The 23,678-nt window shown below is 46.8% G+C and overlaps 1 protein-coding gene across 4 annotated transcripts; it reads right to left on the reverse strand.

Moving 5' to 3' along the window:
• Positions 1-1,184: 1,184 nt before the first annotated feature.
• On the reverse strand, positions 1,185-21,701 carry LOC120374270 (ras-related protein Rab-17-like). Of its 4 annotated transcripts, none has more exons than XM_039493655.1 (7): positions 21,570-21,701; positions 21,252-21,394; positions 11,319-11,481; positions 7,612-7,763; positions 6,161-6,286; positions 4,621-4,714; positions 1,185-1,632 (listed from the first exon to the last, which is right to left on the reverse strand). In XM_039493655.1, exons 2-7 carry the CDS (start codon positions 21,261-21,263, stop codon positions 1,511-1,513), a joined length of 669 nt encoding a protein of 222 aa, XP_039349589.1. In that variant the 5' UTR covers positions 21,264-21,394; positions 21,570-21,701; the 3' UTR covers positions 1,185-1,510. The 4 variants fall into 4 exon arrangements, with proteins under 4 accessions (XP_039349589.1, XP_039349588.1, XP_039349587.1 ...); XM_039493654.1 differs by having other exon boundaries at positions 21,252-21,468; XM_039493653.1 differs by lacking the exon at positions 21,570-21,701 and having other exon boundaries at positions 21,252-21,521.
• Between the last annotated feature and the right edge of the window lie 1,977 nt (positions 21,702-23,678).

Consider the following 23,678-nt stretch of genomic DNA (forward strand, 5'->3'; position numbering starts at 1 on the left):
AGAGAATCAACTCCCTCCCACCACACACCATTAAAACTACTGCTTCTCTTCAGAGGGACAATTCAAAAGTATCAGAGGGGTAGCCGTGTTAGTCTGGATCTGTAAAAGCGGCAAAGAGTCCTGTGGCAACTTCCATTCACAATTTTCCTCATGCTCCTTCATTCTTTCTGGAAAATGGTCCCTCCCTCAGGACTCTCCCATACACCTCTTCATTCCCCGTCCTAGAACATCTACAGATTCCACTGCAGACGTATTGGAGCATGAGCTTTGTGGATGAATACATCATACATCCGACGAAGTGGGTATTCACCCACGAAAACTTATGCTCCAATACGTCTGTTAGTCTATAAGGAGCCACAGGACTCTTTGCTGAATTCACAAGTAGATGATCTTTGAATCTTGACATGCCCTTAGCATTGAGGCATCGGTGATCAGTTCACAATTAAGTGTGCTGAAATTAACAAGGTTAGATATGTTAGTAAACTGGTTACCTGAAAAGCGCAAGACAAAATTTGATTTTTTGCGTAGTCTGCAACAGAAAAAGTTTGCTGGGCTGGGGTAGCATCCTGGCAAACTCTTTGTGTTTAGATGCAGGACCACTGTGCCAGCTGGGGTTTCTAGTGTGGACCTGGCCTAAGTCAGAAGGTCTGATTCTCTTATTTACACCAATGTAAGTTAACGCCACTCGCTTTAGTGTTGTAACTGTGTACGGTTGAGGAGAATCAGGCCCTGGTTTATTTCTTGATTAAATCTATATTACTGGAGTATTGCCAATCCCAGGTACTCAAATGAGAAATCAGCCCCCATCTCCCACCAAAAATTCATGAGACTTTTAAATAATGTTCAGAGTCTCTTTATTTACAATCTGGTTTCTGGAACTTCAGGATGTGCTTGTTTCATGTTCTCGGTTTTCTCCACAACCATGAGGGCCAGAAAGTGTTAGTTTTTGAGTTGTTGTTGGTTGTTCAAAGTTTCCCAAGTGATCATTTGACTCCAGCAGCTGGGGCTTTAAGAAACCCCCCAAAAATCACAAGACTCGTGACAAAATCATGAGTTCTTACAGTGATATTAAACTTGAGCTTCATGTTCTGGCTATTCCATGTCTTGCATTTAATGATTGGGTGACCTTAATGTTAACAGCCTCTGTAAAAGTTGTGTAGAATTTGCAAAGGTGAAGTGGAGGAGGGAAGAGAGAGTCACCTCCTCCTTTTTGCTGTTTTTATTTGTGAAGCTACTTTGCACTGTATTCTTGTATAACGATAACACTGAACAAACAAGCAAGAGGAGACTTGCAGTGCTTTTCAGGTTCCTTGCATTCGGCAATATCTCCTCTCGTACAGTTCTTCAATCGAACATTGACAATAATAAAAAATAAAAGCAATAATCACAGTCTGACACACCAGCTGCCCCCTAGAACCATGCTGCCTGCACACAATACATCCCTCCCTCCCTCCCCCCCGCAAAATAAAAACACACTTGATGGTAACCTTAGGTCAGTCTGCCATTTCCTTTAGTTCATGCAACACTTTTTAGTGTGATTGCTTGGCTCTCGCAGGTCCACACGTGACTTCTTCCAGGGCTGAGGCTGAAGGGCTGGTTCCTTCTGTTGTTCCTGTTTCAGTAACTCGTGAGCTGTGAAGAAACTCAGAATAAGAAATTCTCGGTCCTTTTCTGCTGAGCTATTGTAACATTTTGTGCAACATACTCGGACACTGCTCTGACTTTGTTAGGGCAACTTTCCATCCGCTAACGGAGCAGCTAGGGGTGTCCCTCTCCCATCCGCAGTGGGCTGGGGTGTGACCAGAGCACCCCAGTCCCCAACCAGCAGAATGGTTCCTGGTGGTGAAACGTACAGTAGCCCCAGGGCTGTTTCAATTTATGCCAAGGACTGACCCACAACAAGCAAGAGAGAGAGGAAAAGGAGCCTTAGGAGCCACTTTCTCCTTCCTTCATGTGCTATTTGGCTACGCCTGGGGATCTGTCCCTCTAAATTTATTAAGATTTAAAATATCTAAATATGAGCAACAGGGGATGGATCACTTGATGATTCTGTTCATTCCCTCTGGGACGCCTGGCAGTGGCCACTGTCAGAAGACAGGATACTGGGCTAGATGGACCTTTGCTCTGACTCGGTATGGCTGTTCTTATGTTCTTATTTATAATGTTGATTTAAGTTAAGTTTACATTTTAACTTTATTAACTTCCTATTTTTTTACCTTGAGATCCATATGTTTCTTGGCCTAGGATTCCTGCACTTACTATTTAACAAACTTCCATTCACAATTTTCCTCATGCTCCTTCATTCTTTCTGGAAAATGGTCCCTCCCTCAGGACTCTCCCATACACCTCTTCATTCCCCGTCCTAGAACATCTACAGATTCCACTGCACCTGCATCATGGACATCCCCCTAGAAACATCGCAGGACAGCAAATGTTGTATTGCACCAAGTTGTCTGTAGGAAATCCCATTATCAAATAGAATGGTGGTGATGTGCAAATCACATCTCTATAAGCTTTAGTGAAATTCTTTTAAAAAGGAACTAGAAGTAGGAGACCCTAACTTGAAACAGCCATAAGATGGCTCATGAATTGCCACTATCAAACTGCTAGCATTCTTAAGGACCAAGAATATCTGTGGGGTAGTAAATGCTTATTATTGGTTCATGATATGCTGCAGGTGGAATCTGTTGCTGCAGCTGTATCCTATTATTCTAGAACAGGGGTAGTCAACCTATAGCACATATGCCAAAGGCGGCACACAAGCTGATTTTCAGTGGCACTCACACTGCCCGGGTCCCAGCTGGTCCAGGAGGCTCTTCATTTTAAATTAATTTTAAATGAAGCTTCTTAAACATTTTAAAACCTTACTTACTTTACATACAACAATAGTTTAGTTCTATATTATAGACTTATAGAAAAAGACCTTCTAAAAACGTTAAAATGTATGACTGGCATGTAAAACCTTAAATTAGTGAATAACTGAAGACTTGGCACAGCACTTCTGAAAGGTTGCCGACCCCAGTGCTAGAGTCCAAGCGGTTTCATTAATAGGAACAAACATGAGAAGACTCTAGTGCCATCTCATGGACTGCCAAGGTAATGGCAGTGGTTTGCCATTTGTGCACTAGTGCAGTGTCAAGCTGGCGGCATACCCCACGTTTGAATCCCCATATGGCAATACAGGGTCAGCTGGCTAACATCTGTGGGGTAAGCTACGTATCAGAGGCCCAGGAGGCTAAGTGGGATGGGTGGGACAGAGCCCCAGGTTCCAGGCCTGCATGCGGGGAAGAAACGGCTCGCCAGAAGAGTCTACAAACTGCCGGCTCTGGTTAGCCTCCCATGAAACCAGCGTCGTTGGTGGCTTGGCAGTAGTCAGCATTAGTGTGAAGGGAGGACTGACCACTCAGGATTGTCTCTGGGCATAACTGGTTCTTGGAAGGGCGCTGGATGTGTCTGTCCTCTGAAGAAAGAAGAAACCTCAAAGACTCACTGGGCCAGTCCAATGGAGCGAGCCTGACTCAGTCTAGCTGAGCCTCTGGCTCTGTTGCCTAGCCCCGTGGTTCTCAACCAGGGATATGCAGAGCTCTTCCGGGGGAACATCAACTCATCTAGATATTTGCCTAGGTTTACAACAGGCTACATTAAAAAGCAGTAGCTAAATCAGTACAAACTCAAATTTTACACATACAATGGCTTGTTTATGCTGCTCTGTGTACTATACACTTAAATGTAAGTACAATATTTATATTCTAATTTAATGATGGTAAAAGAGAAAGTAAGCAATTTTTTAGTAGTCGTGTGCTGCGACACAGCTGTATATTTGATTTTGCAAGCAAGTAGTTTTTAAGCGAGGTGAAACTTGGGGTAGGCAAGACAAATCAGGCTCCTGAAAGGGGGACAGTAATCTGGAAAGGTTGAGAGCCACTGTCCTAGCTGATTCGAGGGCTTTATTCTACACCCTAAGGAAGAAGGATGCAGGGATCTTGTTTTCCAGCCTGGGTGAGTCCTCTGATCTCTGGCCTGAGGGATGAAGGAAACATGACTTGGTTTGTCTGGGGATCATAACTGGGGCCAAGGGGAATGGGTCTCAGAGAGAAGAGATCCTCTGGGAGTAACAGTGAGGAATCTGGGGAGTGGGGAGAAATTCCCACTTTCCCATTGCTAGGGCCAGTGACTGGTGTTCCAAAGGGTGGGTGAACCTCCTCCCCATTCAGTGCTCAGCAGGTTCCACCCTCACCCCAGCGGCAAAAGCTCCAGAAGTTTGCTTGTCTCAGAAGTTAGGGGGGAGGCCACAGGGGGGCAGCCTGTCTGTGTATGGAATGGGGAAGCCACTGCTCTGGATCTGTCTCGCTCGCTCTTGGCAGCTGTGAGGCTTGACAGGCCAGAGTGTACCCAGTCACCACTTGTCTAGGCCTAGAGGCAATGCACTGCTGCAGTCACAGTAAAGACTTTCCAGTTTCTGGACCTCTTCAGGTCAAGTGACTCAACCCTAATTGCCTCTGAGCAACTGGGAGGAGACACACGGTGCAGTGCTATAGCTCACAAGGCAAAGAGCTGGCACAGATCTCAGCATCTCTCTAGTGCTCTTACCTGTCCAGCGGCTTCTGACTTGGAACTTACCTATGGCCATAAACACCTCGGTCACTTGGTGGTTGGATTTTGCCGACGTTTCCATGTAAATTAAGCTTTTGCTCTTTGCAAACTCCTCCGCCTCCTAGTTGGGTGGGGAAGGTACAAAAACAGGGTTATTTCAAAGTAGACTTAGGTGTGTTCTGCACGGTAATCACATCCAGCTTGGTAAATGTCCTGGAAAGTGGTGGAAATAAGGGCTGCATTTACAAGGTATTGGATCTTGTCCTTAGGCCTGGCAGGGAGGCACAGCTCCTCCCTGTATGATTAGACACCGCAGGTGTGATAGGGCCCTGCCCAGTGTGGACAGGGCTGCATGGTGCCAACCTGGAGAAGCAATCTCGGAATGGACACAAACACTAGTGTAGCAGGGCAAGTTGTGGTTCTCCTGACTAGTGGCTGAGAAGTAGGAAGAGGAGCATGCAGAAATCTCCAGCTATTTGCAAGGGTGGCTCTGGGACAAATCTCCAAGCCGGATGCTGCAAACTGCCTTAGGGCCTCGTACCCCCGTCGTTAGCTCCAGCACTCTCACTGTCAGACTAATGATGTACAAGGAGCCTTAAGGCTCAGAACTCATCTGCATGGTGCATTAGTCTGCACTGGAGTGGGACACATTCCAGTGTGTTGTGCACTAACAGGCCTGTGCGTGCTGCAGTGACGCACACTAGGGAACTCTCCGTGCATGCCAGCAGGTCCTTATGGGCCAGTTAGTGCACAACACACAAGTGCACCCTAGACCTTGCCCCCCGCTCGTGCAGACAAGCTCTTAGTTTACACTGACTTTAGTTCCCCACCTTTCTGAAGAGCAGCATGTTCGGTGATAGAGCCACCATTGGATTCCAGCAGATTCTGCTGCGAAGCCTAAAGCTTCCTATTTCCCCAGCTCACACTCCTTCTGTTCCAGTCACACGGTTGCAGCCGAACTGTTTAGGCCACGCTTGTTTTCTCTGTTGCACAGCTCAAGGCATTGCAGCCGCTCTCTGACTGGAACCTGTTCAAACTCACTGGAGACACGGATCCGAGAGTTAAACCCTCGAGCTTTTTTTGTCCCATGCAGTTCTCATTCATTGAACTTGGTGGTCAGTGATGCAGCATCAGCTTCCAGTGAGGCTTCAGACTTTTTTTAATGAAATTCAAAGCATCTATGTATTGTTTTTTCTGCATCAACTCAGTGATGGCAAATTTTGAAGCAACATCTGGGAACATCCTCTCTGACACTGAAACCTACCTATGCACACTCTGAACACTCTGAACAAACTCATTGTAGCTCAGGAAAGTCTCTAAGATCCAAGAAAGTTAGCAGCTGAAACAGAGGGCAAAATGGGATTTATGACCCTCTAACATCCCTGGCACCCAGTGGGGCCTTGCTATATTGCTTGCTGCTAGTAGGACTGTGTTCACCTAAACATTTACTTATAAACTGTTCGGTGTGAAAGCCTGAAGTGCAGCACTCAGGGAACATGCTGCCGTGGTGTTTTTGGAAGAGAGAATCTGCTAAGTGCTGAGATCTTACTGCAGTGACACCACTTACCTCAAAGGTGACTTCCCGCTGAGCAGCAAGATCTGTCTTATTGCCGACTAAAACAATCACGAGCTCATCGGGAAGAAATTCCTTCTCTAATTCCCTCAACCATAGCTTTGCTCTTGAAAAAGTTGCCTGGAAACGTGTGAGAGAGAGAGAGAGAGACAGACAATAAACCAACAGATACTCAGGAGCTGTCACATGGCCCAAAGGAGATTGGCAGGTGAGGGCTAAAAATTGTAGAAACAAATGGGTTATGGGCTTGTCACAGGTAGTGCTGCTAGGAGCACTACTCAGCATGGAACCAGCTCTAAATGTACTTCCTTCCTCAAAGCCAAAGAGGATGACTTATCTTCCATCAGACATGACCCAACCACCATGGATCTCCAGTGGGTCATAGACCCAGCCTACAGGTGATGGGCTGAGGTGATTGGGCTCTTTTGTGATGGGGCAAGGATTCTTAAAAGCTTGGTCTACCTCTTCAATAAAATTCTGTTACTGTGAGATGTTACTCTCCAGCAGCCTATGGTCTCCTCCTTCTGTAACTACCATGGCAGTAATACAGGCATATGGCCCTCAGTGTTGCAGTTCCTGTGTGTTGCGTATTACCAGTAAAAGGGAAAAGACACGCATAACGTAGTGGGAGATCATGCAACATGTCTCCCTGGAATAGTCCATCAGAAATGGACATTAGTGTAAGCCAACTAACAGATGCATTTAATCTTTGTTACTATATCATCCTTAAAGTCTAGGGAGCTGGGAGTGAGTGTAATACCAATAGACCCTGGTTGTCAGCAGGTGGGATTGAACCTGGGGTCTCTAGAGCTTAGGTTTTTAAAATGTTTAAGAAGCTTCATTTAAAATTAAATTAAAATGCAGGCCGCCCCGGACCGGTGGACAGGACCCAGGCAGTGTGAGTGCCTCTGAAAATGAGCTTGCGTGCTGCCTTCGGCACACATGTCATAGGTTGCCTATGCCTGCTCTAAGTGGTCTCGGTGCCACTAGATGGGACAGGACGCCACATCCAGAAGGTGTGTGGGTTACATGAGGGTAGGGGAACAAAGAGCACTTAGTGATGCTCCCTCATTACCTACTTGGCTGGTGAGCTGGATTGGGCTGGGAGGTAGGGGTAGATAGAGAAATCTTGGCTTCTAGGGGGAAAGCGTGAGCATTTATTGTCCACTGTAAGTGAAATGTCTGTACCAGTTCCTTGCATGTCTTTACCAGAAGACGAAGGATAAACCTGCCCATGATGTGTAGCCCTTACGTGATGTGCACAGGAAAAAGCAGTCTTGGTTGAAATGTCTGGAGATGTACTGGGAAGCGACCCTACACTAGAACTATTGCAGCCTACCAGCAGAGTAGCTGCATTATCAAGATTCAGTCTGGATATTTTAGAAAGTTAAAGGCAAACCCTTCTGGAGGAGAGAGGCAGGAGAACAAGCCATCGCTGGTCTTACCTTTCTGGCTATGTCATATACAAGAAGGGCAGCGTTCGCCCCCCTGTAATAAAGATGGCAAACGCTATGGTACTTCTCTTGTCCTGCAGTGTCCCAGATCTCAAGCTTGATCGTGGCAGTCTCTAAACATACCAGCTGGGTGAAGAAAGAACCTGGAAGCGACAGAGATGGGACAGCTCCATGAGAAAGCCATAGCATGCACCTTAATTAATGTTAACCTTTATCTCGGTGATCTGTGTGAAAGATGGGTGTTGAGATTCGGTTGGAAGGGGCTGCGGGGGGAGGATGAGAGAGAGAGAATTAAAACATCCGCCCCACCACCACCAAAAGCAATGTAACAAACAGGCTGGTGAACTGGTATTACCCAGTAACAGCCCGGTACTACACCAATGCAATTCATCAGGGTGTAGCTGGAAGATGGAGAGGGGAAGAGAAATAAGAACAATGGTTCTTGCTCAATCCATCAATATTAGTGGCATTAGCAAGCTTTGGTTTTGCAGCTGTCTAGCTGGAGGAAATGTGATGGCAGGGTGGGAATTAGGAGTCTTGAGTTCTAATCCAGCTGTACAGTGCCTGGCCCCTGTTGGGTGCTGCTGTAACAGAAATACTGCAATCTCCCCGACACTGATTTGTCTGACCTTGGGCAAGTCACTTAAGGCTTGCGTGGGCCCCTAAGCACAGCCCTTATTATACATAAGCAGCGCTGTCCCAGGAGTAGCCCCAGGGAGGTGCTCAGATGCTTCTGAGCTACAACTGCTTGTTCTTGCTCTTAGCCCATGCCAGCAAACCTGCCCCGCCCCCAAACTGGCAGGGCTTTGCTGGCCAGTGGGCGGGGGTGACACCAAGGCCATGCCTGCTCACCCTCTCTCCCTGCTCTAGGGAAGTGAGAGGTGCACGTTTGCTCCTGCACACCTGGCCCAGAGGCGGAAAGGTGGGGGGAGAGGCCTTGGCCCACACATTTGCCTGGGGGAATATGGGAGAGCAAAGTCCCAGCCTAGCCCTTCACCTTTCTGTCTCAGCTTGCCCAGATGGAAAATGGGTTTAATTAAAATCCACCTCCCTGGAGTGCTGTGAAAGCCAGCAAATGTCTGCAAAATGTTTGAAGATCCTTGGTCTGAAAGTGCTATAGCAGCTCAAATGTGCGGCTGTGCAAAGTAGATAGGCAGACGCCATCTGTTAAGGGCCAGATTGTCTGACAAATACATGGGCTTGAGGTAGAGGGGGCAGTACAGAGCCAAAGCTCTCCAGAGAGCCCTGGGAGGGACAGAAGCCTTCTCTGAGTGCCAAGTAACGTAGGCGAATGATACCACACTCCTTGGTATAGGCACTGTGACTGCCTGGTTTGTGTGGCAGAGTGGGAGACCCCTTGGGCCTTCCATCCCCACTCTCCTGGCAAAGGTCAGGACCCTTCTTCAAAACAGGAAAAAAAGTGTCTTTCTGCCTGTTTCTGATGTAAAGACACCAAGCCAGATCCTTGCTTATGTAAATTGGCCTTGCCTCCATTGAAGTCAACATCTAACAGGTGGGGATCAGTCCCATGAACATCAATGGCCTCCCTAGTTCATACCAGGGTCTGTAAGCTTGCAAAACTTCCTAAAGAGACTTAACTGACCCTGTGTTGACATCTTCTATAAAAACTAAAGCCATGTTTTCCATCAGTGTTGCCTACTGAGATGAATCTTTTTGCATCTGATGATGGGAGCGCGTAGCAGAACTGGGTGAATAATGGTGGTTTGGTTTTGTTGGTGGCAATCTGAAAAGTCAAAAAAAAATTCACTGCAAGTCCACCACCACATGAAATGTTTCAAAGATTTTGACTTTACATCGAGAGAAATTTTATTCTGGGTCAAATAAAACATTTATTTTAACTTTGACCATTCTAAATAATTTTTTAAAAATAAGACTAATTTTTGAAGGTCATTTCAAACCAAAAAAATGAAACATTCTGATTTTTTTTCAGGTTGTTTTTCTTTTTTTTAAACAATTTACTGAAACTACCATGAACTCAGAAGGTGGGTGAGATAAGATCTTATCTCGGACTAACCTCTATTGGGGGAAGGGACACACTTTCATGCTACACAGAGCTCTTCTTCGGGTCTGAGGAAGGAACCGGAGTGTTACAGCTAAACACTCCGCTTCCTACCCAGACCTTGAAGAGCTCTGTAAAGCTCAAAAGCTTGTCCCCTCTAGGGTGACCAGACAGCAAGTGTGAAAAATTGAGACGGGGATGGAGGGTAACAGGCACCTAGATAAGATAAAGCCCCAAATATTGGGACTGTCCCTATAAAATCGGGACATCTGCTCACCCTAGTCCTCTCGACCAACAGAAATTGGTCCAATAAAATACCTACCTTGTCTCGTCAATATTCTGGGACCAACCTGTCTACATTAACACTGTTACCATGAACTCCTAAAATGTGGTGGTGTCCCTGGATCTGCAGCTTTTTTCAGAAAAAAATCTTCAGCTGAAATTTCACCTAGTTCTAGTGTGAGTGGGTTTCTGTTGAAACACCAGGAAAATGTCAAAGGCAGGTTTGCTGATCACATTGGAGAGGCTAGATGGGCTGCTTTGACGACTGACTGGAGCGATTTAATGGGCAGAGCTGCTGGGAGTCTGGGACAATAGCCTTTTAAATGTCATCCATTGGAGGCTCCGTTGTCATACGTCCTCTGTCACAAACAGGGCAGAACAGAGTGTTACGTCTGGCACCCAGGAATTATACAAGGGGTGGCTCCAACCAAAACCCACTAGATCGGACTCTGAAGCACAGTTCCTGGGATTGCAGGATGCACCTGTGTCAGTTTCTGCAGCGAGAGTAAGAAAGTGGTGCAATTTCGCAGTGAGCGCTGGGATTGGGACTGGCACCCATCCAGAGATAATGCAGTGCGATTGGTAGTAGTTCTGTGAGGGCAGCTGAGAGAGCCAGGGCAGGGGGGGAGCATGGAGAGAACGCAGAGGGGAAAATCTATAACATATAATAGTAAATGATAAACGCTCTCTTGGGTTACTCAGAACTGCAGCTGTAGACCAAAACTCTCTGCTGACGTGACCTATTTAAATGCTGCACTACCTGCAATGAACCGCTAGCTGTCACTCTGACTCCACAATGAACACAGCTGTGTTGCTGGTCCCCTGTTCATGATTTCCTGTCTCCAATCTACCCCAGCAGAGAAATGTGTCCTGCATATGGCCTGAGCCTCCCTGCCAGTGAACTCCAAAGGCACTTTGCCACTGGTGTCAGTGGAGTAGGAGATGCTGAGGCCTGACTTTTTTCAGATGTGCTTCTTAGGTTGGTGCCTAAAGATCCAGCTCTGAAGAGCAGCATCAGACAAGGCCCAGCTTTTAAAATGGGCACATCAGCTTGCACAGCTTGTGCTACCTTAACCAGACTTTTCTGTATCTCACAGTTGTCAATCCTGTGCCTGAGCTGAGAAACCAAACTAACCCCGCGCTCACGGGCTGTAACATTGGGGGTCTGTTGGGTCACATTCCATTAGCCGCCAGGGCTGCCAGCTGGAGCCCCTAACCCTGCCTGCTGAGTGATGTCCTGCTGCTTCTCTGCTGGGCCTGACAGCTTAAGCAAAACCAAACTTCACACTAGTGTAGCTCCGCTGACTTCAGCAGAGACACTCCTGCTACAAGGGAGACGCAGATCAGGCCCTTTATGTTGCACCAAAGGATTAGTTCATTGCTGCCACTCACTCACATCCCACAGTGGGCAAGGATTCCCTGAAGTCATTTTTCACATAGCGGAAGGCTATGCTTGACTTTCCCACGGCCGTGCTCCCCAGCAGAACCACCTTGTAGATGTAGGCTTGCTCCGTGGACGGCCCCGCCCCCACCTGCTGCGTTCTTCTCGGGGCCATGTTCTGCAAAGAAGAGAGAACCCTGTTCAAAAGGCATTGACAGTGCGCTCCAGGGCCCTCGGATGATTAGCTGCGTACACTCTAAAGAGTTAGGCCCCAGGCCTCGATTTCCCACTCAGTGTAGCAGGAGACGTGGCTCCAGTTTAACCCTTACTGCACCCCTGTTCCAATCATTCAAGCTTAACATGCTTAAAAGAATCCTAATGGGAGTCTAACCCTACGGGTACATGTACAGTACGGGGGGGCTGTACCGGCATAGCTCCGTCAGTGTATTGGCCAGTATAACGCAGTGGTATAGACACAACCAACACCAACAGAAATGGGGGTTTTCCTTTAGTGTAGGACACCACTTCCCCAACAGACAGGCGCTTCAGCGATGGAAGCATTCTTCTGTCAACACAGCTGCAGCCACCGTGCGGGCTAGGTTGCCATGGCAATGTCACGCAGGAGTGTGGCCAACCACAGGGCAACGTGCTGACCTAACTTAGGTGTAGACCAAGTCTAATCCATAGACTCATCAACAGCCTGAGCTGCTGTGGCCACAGTCACAATGTCAGGTGGCCTCTCGTAGCAGCACTGTGAACTCCAGAGTCCCTATCCTAAATACTGGTCATAGCGCTCCAACCTGTTTCCCCCCCCAATACCTGACCTCCTGAGAAAGCTCTTCCGTCAATACACTGGTTTGGGCTCTTGGAACAAACTTGATACAGGTGGTCCCAAAGCTTCCAGCGCTAGGCTCACAAGGGGCAGTCCGGATGCACAGCCATGAATCAGTCAGACTTTTTCCTTACCAAGAAACCTCACTGGCCCTATACCTGTGGTTCTCAGGAGTCTCAAAGGCCAGGTGAGGCTGGCTATGGTGGGAGGCTAGGGGGGAAAAACCCATCAGTGGCTGAACTTTTAACCCTAGCAAATTTGTCTTGAAGTTGGTTTCTAGTGCTTGGTGTTATGAAGATGGGCCACATTTTCAAGGCTATATTCAGCCTTAGCAATAGCTTAAAAAAATAAGGGGACCTGTGTCCAGGGTTTCACAGGCCACCAGCTCCAGCTGTAATAATGACCGAGACAGATCCATGAACCCCTAAAGACAAGCAACCCATGAAAACAAACGCCTATCAGAGACAGTGATTATTTTTTTAAATGGCTCCTTTTGTAAACTTTGATAGTCAAATCTCTGTATCTTCTCTCCTGCATCTATCTCTGCCTTTGTCGAGTGATTTGAGATCCTTGGGTAAAAGACTCTTTATCACAGCTGAGTAATTGTTACAGGGAGGAGCTCACTTTGAAGATGACTGATCCTAGACACAGAGCTAGGTTCTACCTGGAGCTGACAACCTGCCCACACAAACATCAGAATTGTGTGTCCTGCTCTTCCACCCATCTACCCCTCCTCCCATGGGTTACTGTGGGGCTCAGTGACCGAGCCCCGGGGTGTATAAGCCATTATCAAGTTTTAGATGCATTTAGAAGCAGTCTGTGTGGCTCTCAAAATGAAAGATTTAATCTTCCTAGACCTAGACCGAGCGATTAAAGCAGATCAAAAGAAAAGGAGTTCACCAAATGAAGTGCTGGGCTGACTGAGATCTGTCAGGCGGGGGAGGCAGCTTTCCTTGCATCGTCCTGTGGAGATGGAGACTGGACGCAGAGAAGGGAAATGAGGAAAAGTGAATCTGAAAACAATCTCAAGCCAGCCAAACTCTGCACCATGGAGTAAAAAGAAGCAAAACTTCATCGTGTTGAGCAAATGTAAGAAACAAAACACCATCCCCAGAATTCTTGCCAGCTAGAATCTTCTGACCATGTGCAACTCTCCAACATGACACCCCACTTCGTAGGGGCATTTCCTGGGGTTCCCCCTTCTCTCTCCCTCCATCATTATTCAGACTATGCCAGACGGGAGAGTCTTTGGCATAAAAAGAGACCGGACATTGGAAAGCTGTTAGCATCTTCCTCTGAGTGTTTCTGAAATTCTCCTATAGTGCAGGAAATTGCAAGACAACGCTGAACAGAAACTTTATCCAAAAACATTGTGAATTGCAGCTGTTTAATAGAACTTACCAGTGGTAAGTTGTCTTAAGAAATCCATAAACATGCATCAAATCCAATGAATTTGCTCCCCTTTCTATCAGCCATAAATGTAAAACACAACCGCCTCAGAGGGCAGCACTGCATTAACAACGTAAAATGCCATGTAGAACGAGACTCCATTATCCCCTCCCCTATACCTGATACAAGACACCAGTGCATATCTCCATAGGAACATACCCACGCAGCAGGGGATCACTGGTCCCTCTAGAATGGCAGCCTGTCTCCAACAGTAGTCATGGCTAGTTGCTCCAAAGAGGGTGACCAGGACCTAACTTTCCCAGAGGGGAGGTTTCTTCCAAATCTAATCCAGTTTATGGACTAAACCATGAGTTTCTTGCCATCTAAATTATTTTAACCCGATCACATCTCCAAAGACCCACCTCCTCGTGTCTCCTTGGCACCAGACTTTCCATAGAGCAGTTTCTGTTTTCATCCCTTTTCCCTTAATTGGCTACACTCTTCTTTCTCCTTTACTCACCTAGGGCCACTTCCTCACTCTTTCCGTGTTTATCCCTCTGATTTATTTATTGCTCCCTTCCTCCATCTAAGTTGCCTCCTCTCCCCCATCTGTTTAGGTTTTTGTAAGGGTGCCCGTCACCATGGTATCTGAGCACCTTGCAGAAAGCCATGCTTAGCTCTTACACGGCACTCACTCCACAGACCTCAAATCCCTTTACAAAGGCATTATTATTACCCAGCTGGGGCAATGGAGGGGAAGTGACTGGTTCTGTGTCACGCAGCAGCCCAGAGCCAACCAGCAACAGAACCTCCTAGGTCTCCTGACTCCCAGGCCAGCCCTTGATCCACTGGACCACACAGTCTACTCCGTTAGCATTCTCTTCCATTCCCCCTCTGTCCAAGGTCATCTTGAGCAACCCCGGTTGTTCACCTGGAGCTAGCCCAGATCTGCTAAACCTTAGGCTCTAAACTCAGGCTTGGGGGAATTTCTTAGGCCCTCAGGAATCATCGGACTCTTAATGGTGGAGCAGCTGTGGGTACCACAGACATGAGTGGGGTTTTCTTTCCCATTTCCCTGGGGAGGAGAGACAGTAGGAGACTCCAGGCTGAGACACTGCTGCTCCACCTTCTGGCTAGGAACCCCAGCAACTTTCCATCTAGGTACAGGGAGCAATTAGTCCCCCTGTCTGGCAAGTCTTCACTCCCTCAGCCAGGGGTAGGGACACAAGGAAAGGAAACTGGGCTCCCCCAAGGCAGGAGGGAAAGGCCAAGAAGGTCTCCTGCTTTTTGCAAAGCAAATGGTCCTGCTATCCCTGCTGTTCTCCCTAGTTCTAACCCTTGTCACCAAATACTTTGCATGTAGTGACTTCTTTAGTAGGCTGAAAAGGCAAACGTGTCTTTTCAAAGCACATCATCCGTCACTGAGAACTCTCTCCAATTCCCTCTGGCTTGACACTTCCTATGCTTGGTATTGTCCTAAAGGTTTGTGTAAAATGAATGTGGGTCTCTTGTGTTTTCACCCTGCCCCTTTGGAAAGCTTGACCAAGAGCCACACAGCCATGTTTTAATTAAATGAGTGAGACTACAAGGTGGGACGTGGCTTTCAGTTCTCTAAGTATTTTGGTAACTCCAGAAAAATTATGTATTTACTCCCCTAGCACCTCGAGTGTGCAAGGCTCGTCAGCTGGGTAAAAAGGCACTATCCCCTACAAGTCAAGGCTTCTGATTTTAGGTTTTAACCAACAAACACCAATGAAATCAGTGTTCATCCAACAAACACCACAAAAACACGCCGTTTCTCTTGACTTCACCCCTTTCCCAGTGTGGTTTGTTTATGTAGGCAAAATGGCCCTCTGGCTGTATCTAAGGGCTTATCTACATGGAGCAGTAATGCAGGCTCTGGGAGTATGATTTCTAAAGCGTGCCTTAATTGATCTGTGTAGACCCTGCTGGTGCACACTAAAAGCTCCCTAGTGTGCTTTAACATAGGTGCTGTTTGAAACCATACTTCATTAAAGCACACTAGGGAACAAACACACTAAATGCTAACCCAGGAGTTTAATAACAAGGATACAAAGGTTAACCTAATATGCACGTCATCTTTTATCCACATGATAAAAATGAAAGTACAGTAGAACCTCATAGTTACAAACAACCTCCATTCCGGAGGTGTTTGTAGGTCTGAACAAAACATTATGTTTGTTCTTTCAAAAGTTTGCAACTGAACATTGATTTAATACAGCTTTGAAACTTTATTATGCAGAAGAAAAATGCTGCTTTCTCTTTATTTTTTTAGTAGCTTACGTTTAACACAGTACTGTAGTCTATTGGCTTTTTTCATTTCTCTGCTGCTGCCTGATTGCATACTTCCAGTTGCAAAGGAGGGGTGTGGTTGACTGGTCAGTTCATAACTCTGGTGTTTGTAACTCTGAGGTTCTATTGTAGATCCTATTCACAGGAGCGGCGCCAGGGTTTTGGCGCCCTAGGCGCAGGGCCGGCTCTACCCATTTCGCCGCCGGTCCCGTGGCTCCGGTGGACCTCCCGCAGGCGTCCCTGCGGTGGGTCCGCTCATCCCGCGGCTCTGGTGGACCTGCCACCAGAGCCACCTGCCGCCCTCCTGGCAAAATGCCGCCCCCCCAAATCCTGGCGCCCTAGGCGACTGCCTAGGTCGCCTAAATGGAAGCGCCGGCCCTGCCTATTCAGACAAAAATTTTGGGAAGTACCTGGAAAAAATCTTCCCATGACAGTATCAAAGAATGCCCTGGAAAAACCCTGCTTTGAGGACATGTACATAGACCTCAAATTTCTAAAAATAAACCCTGAAAACCAGAGGCCCTGAAGATAGATAAACCAAAATCAGGTACTGGGGGAGTACATCATGCAAGCCAAAATAACTGAGGCAATGCTTGTATATATTTTTGATGATTAACACTTAATTAGTGGTTTGTTTTCAAAGCACTGAGCAGTCCCTAGATGTGTTTAAAAATACACAAAATCCAATTGGGGAGGGAGGGGGAAATGTAATTGCGTGTGAAATTATCTTCATGCAGAATCACTCCTGCCTGCATCGTCCAAGTGCACAATCATGCAAGAACATGCACAGCGTCTCTCATATAACCATATTCTTAAGTCTTCGCAGGATCAGAGCTAGTGATTATAACTGCAGTTATAGGTTTGTTATAGTTGTGTCAGCATCTGGGTTTTTGTCTAAATGCCTTCGAATCAAAGCCACTTCTCCCAGCCTACCTGGTTAAGAACACCAGTGTTAGATCCTCAGCTGGTGTAAACTGACGTAGCCCTAGTCACCTCGGTGGAGCTACAATTATTTTTGGCAGCTGGGGATCTCGCCCCAATGTGTATAACTGAAATCAAAACCGCTCCCACTCACACCTACCTCAAGCAGCAACACATCTAGCAGCACAGACGGTTCAACTATGCAGTAATGTGCCTTGCATAACTCTCTCACAACAGACAATCAACCTGTGGAACTTGTTGCCATTGGATGATGCGAAGGCCAAAAGCATAACTGGTTTATGAATTAGATAAGTTCATGGATGGAGGATAGGTCCATCAATGGGTATCATCCAAAATAGTCAGGGATGCAGCCCCATGCTCTGGGTGTCCCTAACCCTCTGACTGCCAGAAGCTGTTGGACTGGATGACGAGGACGGATCACCCGAAACTGCCCTGTTCTGTTCATTCAATCTGATGCATCTGGCAGTGGCCACTGTCAGAGACAGGATACTGGGCTAGGTGGATAGCCATTCTTATGGGCCCATTTTTGACCCCAAAATCTCTTCTTTCAGTTAGGAAAAATGTGCCACTGCAGCTAAAGCACTAAGTCAAGAGTCTGCATGAAAAGTATCTGCCTCGGAAGCAGATCTGGGTCTGGTTTTTAATCTGGCTCCATTGCTATTTTTCTCATTGTCCTATTTATTATAAAATAATAAATGCAAAACCTTTGTTAGTGAGATATTACACTAAACCTCAGAGGCAGGACTAACTTGTCAATAGAGCTGGAAGGAAAATCTTTCAGGAAGGAAAGTGGTTTTTCAAACAATACAATACAGCTGCGGAAAATGTCTATATTGTTTGAAATGTTTTGCCAAAACAAAGGAAAAGTGGATTTATTTTAAATGGAAAAACTTCTGACTTCCAGGCTTTTTCTTTCCTTTTTTTCCTCTTTCCATTCCCTGTCTGTAGAAAAGAAAAGGAATGGAGGCAGGTGGGGAAATAAGTGGTTTGTTTGTTTTTGTTTTGTTTTTGTTTTTTCCTGATTCAATGAAGAAAAATATTTCTGAGAAAATTCTGGGGTTTTTTCTCTTGAAAATTTTCACTGAAAATTTACCTTCCCCCCCCTCCAACCCTGCTTATTAGTATTACACTCAGGCTTGGGTACCATATGGGGCAGGGAGGATGATAGTGCCTCCCAGGAGGAGTTTATAGGGCTGTCCTTCTCTAGAGCTGCCCACTATCTCTTGGAGTGTTAGATGAGATCATTTAAGTTAGAGCCACTGTTCGAGGTGGCCAGCAGGGGGTATGTAGCCAGAAGGTAACGGGGGGTGCAAAACGGAAACCCAGACAGTCATGAATTTACCCAGAGTCTGGTGGCCTGGTCTCTCTGTGTGGAACAAGCACAGAAGGGATGAATCTGGTGCACTATGCACTCTGCCTCTTCCAATCATGGTCACCCAATTTGGGCAGAGCTGGGTCTTTTGCTAGTGCGAGCACTTTGCACTTCCTGAATTCCCTCACTGTTCCCATCCCCAAGAGGAGGATCCAGCGTGGACATGGTCTCTGGGCCGTCACTTCCCCATTAGTGATCAGCGTCAGGCAGGGGACAGACTGAACCTAGCGCGATTGTGGATGCAGGCGGCTCCTTGCTTACTGGCACGGAAGAGCTTATTAAACCTATGGGTTGTGCACACAGCTTTGTCTAGCCGGAACCAGGCTCGTATTATCATCCCTTGTTCTCACTACCTTGCTATTCTGTTTCTTTCTGTGCTAAATGACTGGGGTTTAAGCTTGGGTGGAGCAGAATTAATAACAACACCTGGCTCTTACATAGAGCTCTCATCAATAGATCTTCAAGCACTTTACCAAAGGAGTATCATTATCCCCACTTTACAGATGGGGAAACTGAGGCACATGGGGGAAGTGATTTGCCTAGGTTCACCCAGCAGCCCAGCTGGCCCAGGTGTCCTGAGTCCCAGCACTGGGTTCTGTCCACTAGTTCAGAGTTGACTAAAGATCAGGGAATAATGCACCCCCTAAAAAATCTGGCCATTTTCTTATGGAAATTATAGTAGGGGTTAAGCTTACTAGCACCAAGTAACGTGCTGAATATTGTCAAGGCTCCCTTCTAAGTGAGAGATGGGGGATGTAAATACCATTGTTCACGATCCAAGGCATGAGCGACGGCTCCTGCCTCCCGGTTTTCTATATGTATTTCTCATCCTTTGTTGTACATGAATTGCAGAAGTATTCCCCTCCCCCTCTCTCTCCCCTCCCCTCCCCCGCACTCTGCCAGGAGCACTTCTAAAGAGCCCTGAGAACCAAAGACCAGCCCACCTGACAGCCGAGCAGGGAAACTCTGACAATGCTCTTGTGCCAGTGTGACAGGGCATCTGAGAGGAAAACACTCAACAAAGCTACCCCAGCTACCTCTCATTACTTAAGCTACACTGAGGCCATGTCCACAGCAGAAAGCTTGCACCGGTCTGACTAAAATCAATCTGGTTACCTCCCAGGAAACCCAAATTCAGATGCACTTGAACCCATTTAGCCCCCTGCAGAATGATTTTTGCTATAACAGCTGCACTAATGCAGCAAGTTTTCTAATAAAGACAAAGACCTAAAAGGAAAGAGGGGTTAGATGCCAGGAGAAACTACAGAGCTGCCTCAGGCTTTACAGAAAGTCTCTGAAACTGGTTAGCTCCCTAATTTAGGGGGAGGGGGAGGGAAGAATGGCAGTGCTGGGGGAACTGTCCCTGAACCAGCAAGCCCCCCAAACAGAAGGAAAGGGTCTGCCTGGTGATTGCTGAGAGGAGACGCGTGGATGGATCCCATAAGAAAGCAAGCCAAGACCATGGCCGGACTGAAGCCAGGCTGAGCAGGCTCCGAGACTAGGGAGAAAAGAAAGCTAGCTGATGACCCCCTCCTCTCCTGCACAATCCTGTATGTTAATAATTGTTAGGATATAGATATTCAGGCCTGTCTGCAAAGGCCTATACTTTAAGAATTTAGGTGTATTCTTATCACTTAGCTAGTTATAGAGGTATAAAAGAAAGAATAAAAAATCACTGTCTGTGTAGTGGCCTTCTCTTACTGTGACAGTCTGAGGCCTGGTTCTTTAGCAGCCATAAACTGGGAAATGTATGGTCGGGTCCTCACATTCCAAACTAGTCTCATTAAAATAAGGCAATCTGGGGCTGTTAGGAAGGTGATTCGATCTATCACCTCCAGAGAAAGGGAAGAGCCTAGAAATTTAGTTTGATAGTTTTCTGTCTGGTAAGAACTCACTTTTTTACTGCTGAGGTGGTGATGATACAAGAGAATTAGATTTTTATCTACTCGGAGAGTTGGCTCTTTTGTCTTTTAAAGAACACCAGTAAAAATGTACTCTCGTGATGACACGGTCTCTGCACAGGTTCTTTAAGCTGCCATTTCATTTAAAAGCCCGTTTGTACCTATGGCCAAGCCTTTGAAAATAGGAGCCTAAAGTTAAACTCCCATAATCCGTCTTTAGGCACCTGTCTGATTTTTGAAAGCACTGAGCACCCAGCTGATCCCATGGTTGCTCCACACTGTAGAAATCCAGGCCCCTGGATTTAGATGCCTCAGTACAGGTGTGTGTGTGTGGGGGGGCTAATTTTAGGTGCCTATTTTTGAACATTTTAGCTGAGGTTGTTTGGGTCATCTTCAGGGTGCTGAAGCTGATGCGGAGTATACACAAATGGTCATTGCTAAAGCTTACTTTTACCTAAAGATCAGCTTGGGATATGAGGGTCTAAATGGGAAGAGGACATTTCTGGATGGTATTGTACCAATGCAGGCCCGATCCATTCTCACCAAAGCCGCTGGAAGTAGGACTGGGCCCTTATTCTTGAAAGAAAATGTCTAACCCAAATGAGTTATAGAAATAGTCTCACTTTATTGCGGGATTATCTTGGGACTCCTGAGGTCTGAGTCTCATCTGTGATGGATCCCTGCATTCTGATCAAACCTTCTCCATCATTCTTTCAAGCCCTGCTGGGAGGGGCAAGCCCCTCCCCCCTCCTTCCCGCCCCTCCCCCGACACCCAAACTCTGACCTCAACTCTGGGAAGCTGAAAGGAAGCTGCCTTTCTCCACGGTACACCCAGCTCCTGGTCAAGCAGCGCTTTGGTGCTCAGTGAAGTTCTTTGCCTCTTTCAACCCTAGGTTCCTTGAGACAGAGCCTGGGTCTCCTCTGTGCAATGCTCAGCACTCAACTCACGATAGGCAATGAATGATCCAACAGAGTTTTCCCCTGAAATTAACCAAAGATGCACTGCCATCTCAGTCAGGTTACACACACCTTGGCCTGCAGTGCCCTGTGCCCACATTGCTAATATACCCAAAGGCGCTTTGAAATGCTTTAAAAATTCAATATGTGCAAGTACTTCACCTTCTCAGCCTGCTGCAGGTTTGGTGTCCCCATCTCCCCACCCTCTGCTCTTACAGGGTATTCACAGGGGAAGAGCTCACCTTTTTAAACATTGCTTTGCTTCTAGGTGGGGTGGGAGGAGACGTCTTCAATCCATTGAAAGTTGGAAACAATGCTGGTTGGGAAGCAGCGGTAGAGCAGGGCTGTGCAGGTGCTCAAACAAGTTAAATCCAATCCAGGCAAACTAGAAAGTAAAAAGCACACCTCTTGAAACTCCCCACTGAGAGCCCGGTACTTTCACCAGCACGGTGGTTGCTCCTAAAGATCAACACACAAACACAACAGCGCTTGGTAAAGTTTAAGGTCCAGTGATTCAGCAGCTAGCTGATTTGCCTTTCAGACTGCAGAGCCATAAAAACCTGTAATCAAGGTGAGTTGTGATTTGAGTGGAGCTGGCCTCTGTTCCGAAGGGCGGGGCCCTGCGCACTCCAGTGAAAAGCTGAGGAGAGTGATTCTGCTGGCCCGGGTTCCCTTCCTTTCTACAGTTTCATAATCCTATTCCTTTCTGTCTTTCTGCTGGGTGCTGCAAGCGTTGTGTCCGCCCCTTGTTTCCATTGTGATTTCTTGTTTCCATTGTGATTCGCGACCAAGTAACATCCTGCTTATACAAAAGAGTGACTCACTAGTTTGAAGGCAGCAGCACTGGGAATTCAGGAAGTTGTTAATATTCCTAAAAATCTTCAGGCCTGATCCTTGGACCTGCTGAGCTGTGCTCAGTGCAAGGTGGGGGAGGGGGAAGGGTTCCATTCTCAGCTTCAGAAATGATGGAACAGGCCCCCTAGGTTCACTCCAGAGCCCGAGATCACCTGTATTCTCGCCACCCCGGGTATAGGTGCTAGAACTAGGGACACAGGGGGAGCGGCTTGAAGTGGTTTCCATCATATACGGGGCTTACAATTTGGTTCAATGGCTCTCAGTACCCCCACTATAGAAATTGTTCCAGCACCTCTGCCCCGGGAGGGCCAGGTAAGGTTAGGTGTTACTTCTCATCTGTGCATCGATGCTCTGTTCATGCCCTTGCGCCAGGAGATGTTTTGGCCAGTACGCAGAGCAATTCCAATTTTCAGGGATGTATTTTCTGCTTGCTACATGGTTGTGAATAGCAAATCTACTCTCCTTGCAAAGAACCAGAGAGGGTGGAACGGAGGTGGAGACAGACTCTAAGACTTGGATTTTCTTGCTTCCTTTTTAATTAAAGGAATGACTAGTTACTGCAGGCAACTGGAGCCTGCTTGTTCATAGAGAAAGAGGGCTCTTGTCTCTCTCAGGAAGCCTAATATAGCAATAGTGAGGAAACCACTGCCCATTAATGTAATGGCATAACCTGCATAGAGAATGAGAAGAGACAGCAAGGATTGCAGCTGGTGTAAACAAGCATCTGTCAGTGTGGACAACACTTGCAATTTTAGCACAAGTCTCATGATGACATTCGGTGTCTTTGCCTTCAAGCCTCACCTCTCGGAATCATGTAATAACGTGATAATCTGATTGGTTTTGTTTTTAAGCAAGTTTCTAGCCCTTGTGGGTATGGAGAAAAATTTGAAAACATGAGCCTTAAAAGCAGGAGAAAAACAAATTAAAATCTCGACATTTTAAAGCCAATCTTGTGATTTTGGGGGCCTGATTAGTTGGATCTCTGTTATAGCCAAAGAAATGCAGAGTAATGCCATTGTGGGTGCTAAGGAATTACACCAATGTCATTCAGAGCTGGTCTGTATACCAACTTGCACCAATATAACTAAATCTGTTTCCTATAACGGAGTGGGTTATTTTGGCACAAACCCTTCCATGGCCACTCTTATTTCTGAATCAAAGTGACTAAAGTTAAATTTTTACCAACTTAGCAAAAGCGATTTAACCCTCTTTTTTTCCTTTTTTTCTTTTTCTCTTCTTTTCTGAAACGAGTGTGTCTACACACAGTTTAGTACCAAAATAACTGAACTGGCTCGAATTATTATTGTTTTGGTGTGGATCTGTAGATGGGCCCTGAGAGCTGACTCTGACCCCTCTGCATAGAAGAGGTGCCACTGCAGGCTGGAGGCAATGAAAGCATTGCACTTCCAAGTGGAAACCGCTTGGTGGGTGCACTGTGCCATTTTCAGAGCACGCGGGCTTTCCGTTCTGACCATCAGTTTCAGGACTTAAAGATGCCACATCCCCTCTCTTCCACTCCCCCCCCTCCCCGCATCAGCTGGTGGGGGAACTTGATGGGGCCAGCAGTGAAAGGGGAACAGTCCTTTAGTAGCAAGAGAGGGGGAGCCTGGAGCACTGAGCCTGGTGCAGGACCTGAAGCCTGAACCAGAGGCTGTGAACCAAAGTCAGGCCGTGTATTAAAGCGGAGACTCACAAGTTCACTGTCTGGTACGTGAACTTGGCAGTCGCTGACGGTGTTGTTAAAACACAGGCACTCCTAAGAAGTACTAGGCACCAGACATTTACGTAAGTACATTCCAGAAGGCTAGTACAGA

Source organism: Mauremys reevesii, linkage group 11 (assembly GCF_016161935.1).
Source record: "Mauremys reevesii isolate NIE-2019 linkage group 11, ASM1616193v1, whole genome shotgun sequence".
NCBI lineage: Eukaryota > Metazoa > Chordata > Testudines > Geoemydidae > Mauremys > Mauremys reevesii.

Bases quoted from the DNA above. Each gene is read 5' to 3' on its own strand.
- LOC120374270 (XM_039493655.1), bottom strand. The intron at 4,715-6,160 runs GTAAGTGGTGTC...CCACCCAACTAG, and splicing joins AGCGGGAAGTCACCTTTGAG to GAGGCGGAGGAGTTTGCAAA. The intron at 1,633-4,620 runs GTAAGTTCCAAG...GTTTCTTCACAG, and splicing joins CGAGGTGTTTATGGCCATAG to CTCACGAGTTACTGAAACAG.